We start from the raw sequence: 11,580 nt of genomic DNA on the forward strand, positions 1-11,580 counted from the left end.
ATAGAACCTCCCTTCATTTTAGGCAGACTGTTCTTCAGCACAAGGAGGGTTTCCATAAGATCAAATCACTAATTTCAAATTTGTTTAGTAGCACAGATTTGCAAATCAGATTAATGATTTGTGTGTTTAATGATTTTTCTTTAGAGTAACAGATGAAAAGATAAGAAAGACGAAGTGGCATATCCTTTTGGCAAATAGAGTCGAAAGTTGAAACCTAACTTGATGAAGAAGCTTGGAATGCAAAGCAAAAGTCAGCTAGTGATAAACATTACCATTCCAACCTACCACATTGATGCATAGAACCAGCGAAAAGATCTTAACAATGCCATTTCATCCTCTACTCAAAATCAACCAGCATATGATATAACCGTCAAAGTAAAAAGAGCAGCAAACAGTGATTAAAAATGAGTGAACAATGAACACTGAACAGTAACACTGAACAATTTTTATCTTCATTAACAATTGTGGTTACTGTTGTAGGTAATCAGTGATATATATTATAAAGAAGATTAGAAAATGTAAACCTACAACTACAAGCCTTGTAAATTTAAAGTTTTAACTTTTTCAGTTTTCAGTTTTACTTTTAAGTTTTCAGTGAAAAGTTTTCAGTTTCACTTGTCACAGACTCACAGTTCACAGTCACAGTTCACTGTCACTGTTCACTTTTTTCAGTTTTCAGTTTCACTTGTCACAGTTCACTGTCACATCCAGAAATGACCAAGTAAATTTTTTTTAAATAGTAAAATACATATCTAATATTTGTGAATTTTATTTCTTCAGTTTCAGTAAATGTCATCATCATTCATGGCAACTTCAAGTTTAGCCATGAATGAGGCAGAGGAAGTGGCACGGGAAACTGAATCAACCCAGAAATTTGATCCAAAGTCACCACTTTGGAAATATGTCACTACTGTTGGGAAGATCCAAGGAGGTGGATCACTGGCATGGGTTTGTAGTGAGTGTAAAAAGGAGTTTAAGGGGTCATACACATGGGTTAAAGCACATTTGCTTGGGTTAAGAAACAATGGGGTTAGAATATGTAGTGGCCCACCTAAAGAGAATGGGAAAGATGGAAATGGTTTAGGCAAGGTAAAAATTGCAAAATATCAGAGAGAACAAGACGAGGCAGATGCTAAAGCAAATGAAGCAAATCCTGCCTCCCATTTAAAACACCCAACAAGGTTGGGAGCATCTTCATCAAAGCCTCCACTTTATTCTCATGGAATTGTTGGGTCAAAGTGGTCAAATTTGGGACCGCTTGAGAAGAGTTTTAATAATGATGCTCGAGAGATAGCAGAGGCAGCTGTAGTCAAATGCATTTATGCAAATGGCCTTCCCTTTAACCTTGTGCGATCTCCTTACTGGGCAAAGATGGTAAAATGTTTGAATGAAGCCCCAAGAGGGTACAAGAGCCCTGGATATGAGAAGATACACACCACATTGTTGAGTTCTCAAAAGTTAGATTTGGAGGCTAAATTAGCCCCCATTCGTGCTTCATGGCTCATTTCAGGGGTGTCCATCATTTCTGATGGATGGAAAGATCAAAGAAATAGGCCTTTAATCAATGTGATTTCTCAAAGCCCACATGGGGCAATGTTTTTGAAGGCACTGAATTGTGAAGGGCAGACAAAAGATTCTCAATTCATTGCTAACATCTTGATTGAAGCAATTGAATTGGTGGGGCCTGAAAATGTTGTCCACGTAATAATTGACAATGCAACGGTGTGTAGAGCAGCAGGCCTAATTGTTGAATTCAAATATCAACACATTTTTTGGACCCCTTGTGCTGTGCATTCATTGAACCTCATGTTGAGCAAGTTGGGGAAGCAAATTGAGTGGATTTGAAAAATATTTGAAGAGGCAAAAGAAATTGAAGCCTTTATCACAAACCACCACATGTCCCAAGGCATCTACAGGGAATTTGCTAAGTTGGAGCTCCTTAAGGTACATATACTTTAAAGTTTAAAATTTAAAGTTTATTAAATATTTCATAAATTCTAATTTGTGACTCTAAATTCAAAATGTCATGATTCGTGAATCATAATAGGTTATTAATATTCAATCAAATTATGATTTTTCAAATTGATTAAAATTTGAAACATTGGCAATTTGACACCCGTAGGTTGTTGAGACTCGATTTGCTTCTAACGTCATAGTCTTAACAAGGCTCATGCAGGTGAAAGATGCATTACAATCAATGGTATGCAGTTCTCTTTGGAATCAATGGAGGCAATCCCAATCTGATAGAGCACAAGCAATGAAACGGTTGGTTGTTGATGATGAATGGTGGGATAAGGTGGAGTACCTTTTGGCATTTACTAAGCCAATTGTGGATTTGCTCCGTATGTTTGACACAGATATGCCTAATCTGGGAGAGGTGTATGAGGGCATTGATTCCATGATAGAAAAGATAAGGTTGGTTATAAATGCCAAGGAGAATGACCCAGATGAAATCTTTTACGGAGAAGTAAAAGATATATTGACCAAAAGGTGGAACAAGATGACCACCCCATTGCACCTTTTAGCCTATGCACTGAATCCAAAATATTATGCTGCAGAGTTGCTACATGATCCAGAAAGAAGCGCACCAAACAAAGACCTAGAAGTCGCAGAAGGATTTAAAAATTCTTTTAGAAAGCTTTTTGTAGATCCTGAAATTGGGCTTCGGATTCGTGCACAGTTTTCTCATTTTGTGGGAGCAGAGGGTTGGGGTTGTGATATTGAGTGTAGGCGGGACAAAAGCAGATTAAGTCCAATTGAGTGGTGGAACTTCTATGGTGGGGCACTTCCACATATCCAAAAATTGGCCATCAAGGTCTTGTCACAGGTTGCTAGTTCTTCTTCAGCAGAAAGGAACTGGAGGACATATGGCTTCATCCATTCAATGAAGCGAAACAGATTGGGCTCTAAGAAGGCTGAGGAACTAGTGTATGTTCATTCAAAGCTTCGCCTTCTGTCACACAAGAGAGATGAATACAAATTTGGGCGCAACAAATTATGGGATGTGGAACCAGAGTTGCCTGACTTGGATATGACATTGAATGCCATGTATCACATGAGTTTGTTTGATTCGGAGCCATCACTGGGAATAGGTGCATCTTCAAGTGGACATGGCAGTAATGTTCCCAGTGCCACTTCTAGAGAGGAGGTGGAAGTGGAACATTATAGTGGCATGAATGAAGACATATTTGATGATATGTAAATGTAATTTATGATGGTGTTTTAACTTTCAACTTTTAAACTTTTGAAAAATCATATGAATTATGAGTAATGATAGTAGACTGCCCAGTGCCAGTCATAGTTCGTTTTTTACTTTCATAGTATGTAGTAATTAGTATGCATTATTAGTTTTGGACCTTGGTAATGATGGTGTTTGTGTAACTTGTCATGTTGAAAGTTTGAAACTTGATAGTAGATAACTTGATGTTTGAAATTTGAAACAAAAACTTGATGATATGTTGAAACTTGAAACTTGAATTGAAGATGATGAATCATGAATCATGATAGATCATAGATGATAATTTAGATTCTGAAATATGAATGGTAATATGAATTTTTTATTTTTAATATATATATATATATATATATATATATATATATATATATATATATATATATATATTTATTTATTTATTTATTTATTATGTGTCGTTTCCTATCGTATCGTATCCAGATTTTTTGAAAATTTTCCGTATCCGTTTCAAACCGCGTACCCGTATCCGTTCCCATATCCATTTTCTGGTAACTTAGATTCCAAGTGAAGGGAAGTGGACATAGCCTGGGCATTGCACTATTAACACAACCCTCTAAGCGCAGGAAGGAGCCGAGCAAGTTTCATAGGCTTCGGTTCTGGCATTGACCATCGATTCATTACGAGAGCCAAAGTTGTCATCACTCTTAATAGCAGAGACAAGATTATTTTTACCGTAGCGTCGGTCAAGGAGCCAACCATGGTCCTCTTCAGGTGCACGCCAAAGTATTTGTTTTATTACATTAGATAAATTGATCTTGCTACATCAAGATCACTCACACATTAGTCATAGAGGCAAAGACACCGTGTTTTTGCAGAATCGAGTAAATTATATTTCATCAAAAGATTTCGTGGTGGGTCACCATAATTAAATAAAGTAATGCTATGTCTTTTTTCGTTATATAGTATGTTGCATTATGTGGTTGGATTGGTGTAGAGGTTTATCATTGTCGAATATAGTCTTATGCCTATACATTTGAAACCTCTAACATCAAATTCAGTGTCGCACATGATCCATTGATCACTCGCAAGGGCATACCACAGACTCTTGATTAGCATATGAAGATCTAAGTCTTTACCTGAAAACTGATTCTCTTTCCATCTAGATAGATTTTCTGCTCAAAAATCTTAGTGTGGAAGCATGGAAGATGGCGGGTTATGGACTAAACCATGTTTATAGTTTCGAAAATTTTGATTGGTTTTAGCATTTGACAAGGGGTTTGTCAAGTTTTGGAGTTTGATGATAGAAAGGAGATTTTGTGTGAAAAAAGAAAAAGGGAATAGGAAAGGAACGAGGTGGTACAATCATCTTACTATTACCAATCATGTTTGTATTTACCTTATCTTGGGGTGAAATCCATTGAAGAATTAGTGTATTCATGCTTTGGTATGAGGGGAGATGGGACTTTCCTTAGAAAATACTCATAAAATTTTAGACAAAATTCTAGATAAAATAAAAGAAGCATGGAGCCTTTTCTTAGCAATACCACTTTAGAATAGAATAGCAAGTCTTTCTCAAAAATGGTCTATGCCATTATGCAACAAAAATGCCCATGGGAAGTGAAGGAAGGACAAGGAAGAGGAGCTAAGTTCTTCGCCTTGGATTTAAATTGCAACGAACAAAGTCAACCATAGACCTTCAGAAATTGGAGGAATTAGACACATGGCTTTTAGAGGTTGGGCAACTAGAATGGAGGAAACTCAGTTGGAATCTCAAGCCATCTATGCTTGCATTAATACAACCCAAAGTCTCGGAGCATCCTTGTGAAGAGGTCAAGCTCACGGTTGCTTCTTGTCTCGGCAAGATCATAGCTTTAACATCCCGAGTATTGTCTTACAATAATGGTATTATGAGGGAGATATTGTAGTTGATAGTGGAAGGCCTTAAAGGGTTGAATAACATCATGCTTCCTACCTTTTAGAATTGATGTAGAAATTTTAACAGTCATGGCAGAAGTCAACTTTGGCACATTCATACTGAATTTGGAATGTGATGATTTGATCTTTTAGTTGCTCCATAACTTTTACACCAGTATTACATCAGCTTATTAAAACCATGTCAAAACAAGCATGCAAAATATTATGTCTCTATTATTAGAAGGCCATGCTCACATCTGCAAGATACTAAGATGTAAATTGTTGACCATTTGGAGGAAGGACCATAGGGATCCTATGAACTAGTCGAGAAATTTGTCAGGAAAAACATAAAATTACTCAAAAGGGTGCTCACTACGAAGGCGTTGATAAGGATTGATGCAGGAAGCAAGAACAAAATATGCATCAAGAATGAACTAAGGATGAGAGGACTATGCTTTATCTACAAGGGACCTTGGGCCCTTAACCATTCATGTCCAGGTGATAAGAGGAAACAAGGGTAGATCATCAAGATTCATCCATAGTTGGTTTCACGGTTTTTAGAAGAGAACCTTTGAAGGATCCAAGAAGTCAAGTACAAATGGTAAGCAACAACACCATGTTTTCTGAGAAACTTACAAGGCAGGTCGATGATAATCAATCAACTTGACAAAGTAAATCGGGAAAGCAAGGAGGGAATTCCTCCTGATTCTGACGTAGTTGAGTCTATAGATATCCAGGAGAACATCGATAAAGAGTATGGGCAATCAGGTATAGATAACAATCCACCAATAGATCCATGTTTCACAATCAAAGAGGGTGGACAACTTATCCCCACATGTGAAAAAGGCCAGGAAGAAGACATTCTAGGAGAACCAAATGAGGAGCCAATAATAATAAACCAACATCATGAGCATGATCATGCAGGGTATCATGACAAATATAGTATGTAGGATAAGCCATTTCTGGAGGGTCAAACAAAGGTTCAATTTAAAGTTGTGGTCATGGGGCATCTGGTGCAGTCAAATATAGAGACATTCTACAAGGCACGAGAATTTCTAGTAGAGAACTTTTGGGAAAGGATCATGCATTTCAAGGCAGATCTTACGATGTTGAAGTAGAGAGTTGGGGCAGCCTGAGACATTGTCTTACAGGGGAATAGAAAATTTGAGGACCTCATAGGGGTATGTGTTGAACTAATGGCCCAGTTTTCTAGTGTCGAGGAATGACTCAAGCCCCTCACAAGGCAGGAAGAGGAGTACATTTGGGATTCATGCATTATATACTTCCAGCGAGGTGGATTTACGAGAGATTATGAGTTGGAACTCTATTGATGGGATACTCTTAACCAAGGGCATATTGCAACTTGGGCCCTCAAGCAGAAGCAATGATGGAGGGCTGAGGTGGTGTCATAACCAACATGTCTTAGGACTTAGGTGGCATTGGGATCTAGGAGAATCCATTGGGGGTAGGATTGACCAAAGGATTGTTTTGGATTCAGGTATCGAAGGATCCATTCATGATCATTTAGAATGGAGGCATGGAATAACACATTGGGTTGTATGGGATCTTGGTATCAATATACAAATTCTTCTTTTGTGGATAGAAGTGGATTACCTGAGGGCAAACAATCTTTGGGAGGGAGGATTTGTAAGATGTATATCTATATATATCTATATCTATATCTATATATATATATATATATATATATATTTGGATATGGTCAAAGTGGATGGAATCTTCCCATGGTATTTAATGTGGCAGTTGCCCATGGCATTGGCCCATGGTATTTGCCTTTGTTTTTCGAGGGAAAACAATAAAATAAAGTCTCTAAAGAGTCAATCAAGCCTATAAAAGGGGATAGGAGAGTTATTTATCTATTTGGCTTTTGTTGTGAACTTGGCAAGGCTAGTTCTAGTTGATCCTAGGTATGAAAACCCATGGGAGTAATTTGTGTAGTGGATCCATCTAGGATCTACGATTGTGCTTCAATATATTTAATTTCTTTGTTGATGGGCAGCCATACATGGCAAGTCACATGCTTTAGTAGGTCTTGTGTGGGCATGTAATTTTTTTTCCATTTATTTACATAAAGAAGAGGCTGCATTCTTAGATCTTTATTGTGTTAGGAGTTTTTAGTGCAAGAATTTCATTACAACACCTAGAGTGTACCTGATCTCATTAAAATTTTGATGTTGGGATATTACAAGATTCAATCATGCAATATTTGCATGTTAGTGGAGCCCTATAAGCCAAGTAGACTTTCTTCATGGTTTTTCTAATATTTTGAAAAAATTATCACCATCCAACAATGGGGTTAAGGTCCACTGCAATTTATTATTTTTAAATGAAATAGTCAATGAACACTAATTCCATAATTAAGGATGATTTGTATAAGTTCAAAATATAGATCCAAATAGGCATATACCAAATAAATGGCTAACATGCATTCATATAAGCGTAGTAGTTATATTTCTCATAATAATTTTTTAATGGTGGATTAGCCAAAAAATATATTCCATCATTCCCAGCATATCTCCATCTACAATATCCTAGTATGAAAGAAATAACCAAAATTGCTTCTCTAGAAGGCTTTGAGAAGACGGAATCTTCGAAAGGAAAGACACTTTCAAGAGGAGCAACTACTTTTAGGAGGTAATGAGACAATAGGTGTTTTACTTGAATTGTTATTAGAGTTTTAAATATTGTGACAAGGGATTTTCCTTGTTTTTAAGTGTTTTTAGAAAGTAGTGACATCTTCAAAATAAAAATAGAGATGTAGTTGGGGTAAAAATAATTTTGAAACAATCATGAGACGTCATGGATTATTGAAGAGGACATCATAGCTTGCTTAGAAAGATTTTTGAGTTTAGCACACTGATAAATAAATTCTAAAAAATGGTATTTTGGACACTAGCTTGGCAAGGCCACAATAAGTGGTGTCTAAGAGGAGTTATGGCCACAATGCGTGGGTGTCTAAGAAGAATAACTCCTCTGAAATAGCACAGTGAGTAGTTGTCTCTTTAAGTCTATGTACATTATTTTTAATGCAAGGACAATAGCTTGGCAAGGCCACAATAAGTGGGTGTCTAAGAGGAGTTATGGGCACAATGCATGGGTGTCTAAGAAGAATAACTCCTCTGAAATAGTACAGTGACTAGTTGTCTCTTTAAAATTCTATGTACATTATTTTTAATGCGAGGACAATAGCTTGGGAAGGCCACAATAAGTATGAATCTTATATAAAGGATAGAGGCTCCCCATTGAGATATATCGAGTCTTATTTTGTAATTGAGCTCTGCTATGTTGGAGGTTGCCCCCTCGAAGAGGCAAGTGAACACTGCTTTCATCTCTTAATAATAAAATAGTTGTTGTTTTTCTCATTTTGTTATATGTTTTGGGTTGTATTTCTTTGCATATTTGGTATTTTGGAATTTCTCGCAGGTCAAGAGCATAACAATTTATGAGTGGTACATGGAGGTTTTTTCAATGGTTTTTAAAATTACCATTCTCCTTCAACATACCATGTGTGGTTCAACAAGTGCAAGGTTATCTTATGATTGTGACACCTTGTTAATCTTTGAAATATCTTGCAACATTTTCTTTGCAAAGTATACATAAATTTGATCATCCATCCCATCACATTTGTCTTTCTATAATCCTTGGATTTACTTCCAACATGTGAATAGATTTTATTGAGACTTGTATATTGAATATGCCAACAATTGATATGATTTTAATGGTGTCTTGTGCTAATAATTACAAATCATAGATAAGCTTACATAACACAATGCCTTAATTTGTGGATGAGATCATCAAGGTTAGCTTTATTCATGAAATTTTGAAAATGACTACAACACATACAATCTCAAACTCCTTCCTAAAAAACAAAATTGTAGGGGTCAAAGGAAAGGCTTTCTGAAACCTCTTTTCAACTTGAAACAAAATATAAGGAGGCAAGCCATAGGTTCTCCACCACCCCAACTTAAGTTCAAATGAATGGTTTATAAAGTAGTATGAGAGATTCATCACAACTGATTTGAGAGGTAAATCCTCCAATTTTGAACTCAATTATTTTTCCTTAAAGATATCTTCCACAACCATCGAATATCTATAATAGTAATCTTATTATGAATCCAACTAATATTATTACATGAAAGCACTTCATACTAGATAAAACTATATACATTTTTAATAATATTAACCACAAAAATACATTTCTAGGAAAATAATGAATCAAATGATTCTATTGAAAAAAATTCTCAAAAAGTTAAAAATAAAAAAAAAAATAAAAAAAAAACATTTATTAACAAGACTACCAAAACCTATCTTACATAAAGAAAATTATTATTATCTTACATAAAAAACCTCATTATTAATAATAATTAAAAAATATAGCACACATATATTTCCTTCAAAGTATAGAGCTACATGTGATACCTAAATTCACATGGTAAAAGTCCACAAAAAAAAGGGTTGCTAGCAAGATTATGGTAAAAGGTAAATGTGTTCCATGATAAAAGTAAAAGTTTTTGAACAATCACAAATACTAAAGAAATCACATTTATGATTAAACACTTCAATCTCAAAAAGAATAACACGTCTGCTCAACAAGGCATCCACAATATGTCATCCTCGTGATGCTGGTCTTTGCATGATTGATGACGTCATTCATGTAAATTTAATACATGAAAACTTCAAAACTTGACCTGAGAGTGTAGCTGGTTTTCAAATCTGAGTTTGGAGTTCACCTACTTCTATATAAGGTAAGCTATGCAATTGTATTTCTCACCTCTTGCTTACGGAATTTGCACTACTTCAGTTCTAGGTATGGTTGTATATTTTTAATCTGTGAGATATCATTGATTTGCTCATATTCTATGTCCACGTTAAGCATTGATTCACAGTAACTTATCAATGTCCACGTTATGTATTGTTGAACTGAAGCCATTTTTTTGCAGAAGTGGGAATCTTGTTGCCTTCGAAGGTGTTCCAGTTTCAATATCCGTAAACCAACAACATGAACAATTTATAAAACAATGAAAACAAAAATATTTCAACATTGAAATAAATCGATATAAAAAACATTTAATTAAAAATGAACTACAAAATCATTGATTAATCCATGTTAACTCCTAACGAAAAAACTCTTCCATTGAGCTAGCACGCTTTAAAAAATTATCTGAAGAGTTATGCCAATCCTTAAAATTACATTTATAGTCATTGATTTTAAATTAAAGAAAAAAGTTAAAAGATAAAAATTAAAAACTACGAACAAACACAAACACCAAACCAAGTGAAGAGTTATGGAAATCCTTAAAATTACATTTATAGTTGTTGATTTTAAATTAAAGAAAAAAGATAAAAATTAAAAACTACGAACAAACACAAACACCAGACCCAAATATCTTGTGGAAGCTCTGAAATTTGTGACCAAGGTACTGGTGTCTTCGCACACCCTTTTGTTTATGCACACGGATCTGAGGTGGGATAACGTGATGAATAACATTGAATCAGATGAGTGGTTTATAATAGATTTTGAGGATGCCATTTGTGCACCTCAGATTTACCCTCATAATCTTAGTGGCTTGAACCATGCTCCTGAGATGTCTAGGGGTGTTCATGGGGTTAAAGTTGATGTGTGGAGTATTGGACAGCTTATCAGGACAAGTGGGCTAAATGTGTCTGCGCTGTTGAGGAATTTACAGAATAGATGCTTCGAACAAGACCCAGATCAGAGGCCTTCTACTGTAGATTGCTATCATCACCTTATTCAGTTGCAGTCTTCCCTGCCTAATTATTGAGATTAGACATTGCCAACCATGGTCAATTCTCAGTCATATGTATCCCATTATTACTATTCAGAGGATCTAGAATCACATGATTATTGAATGTTGTATTATAAGAAAATTTGATATATCTAACGAAGAACTTGTTTCAGATTGTACAAAAGGAAGACACCCCTTCCTAGAACGCCATTAGTTCACAATGGCGATCTCATGTAAACAGGTTGCAATGTTCATAACATTGAGCTGCGTATCATAGCCTTGGCACTCAATTATAATGGAAATAAGCATATTTCCATGTTGTTCCCTGATAGGGGGATTTTTAAAAATGGGTGTTCTGATTTGTAGCTTTGATATAATTCGATTTTTAATTCGATGAACTGCATGCTTATTCTGTTAAAATAGAAACGATGTGTTTCATAGTTTGGTGTATGCCACGCTAGAGAAATTGAAACAATAGCTCTCTCCCTTTTTTTCATTCAAATAAATTATATATAAAGAAAGCTTTATTTTTTTATGGTTTATGGTGAAGGGCAGATGATATTTAATGCTCAGTGTATCAAACAGTATTGAATGTTAAAGACCCTGTAGTGAAAGGCAAAGCACAAAGAAGGGCAGATGATATTTAATGCTCAACATATCAAACAGTAATGAATGTTAAAGACCCTGTAGTGAAAGGCAAAGCACAAA

General features: G+C 35.5%; 1 protein-coding gene across 1 annotated transcript; it reads left to right on the forward strand.

The window, feature by feature from the left end:
- The first annotated feature begins 804 nt into the window (after positions 1-804).
- Positions 805-10,908, forward strand: LOC149213264 (uncharacterized). Its single transcript, XM_089388952.1, has 4 exons — positions 805-1,722; positions 2,123-2,200; positions 2,435-3,116; positions 10,640-10,908. Exons 1-4 carry the CDS (start codon positions 805-807, stop codon positions 10,906-10,908), a joined length of 1,947 nt encoding a protein of 648 aa, XP_089245078.1.
- Positions 10,909-11,580: the final 672 nt, after the last annotated feature.

This window comes from Pinus tabuliformis, chromosome 1_1, assembly GCF_031772625.1.
Source record: "Pinus tabuliformis cultivar Carrire ecotype Pingquan chromosome 1_1, CPIR1, whole genome shotgun sequence".
NCBI lineage: Eukaryota > Viridiplantae > Streptophyta > Pinopsida > Pinales > Pinaceae > Pinus > Pinus tabuliformis.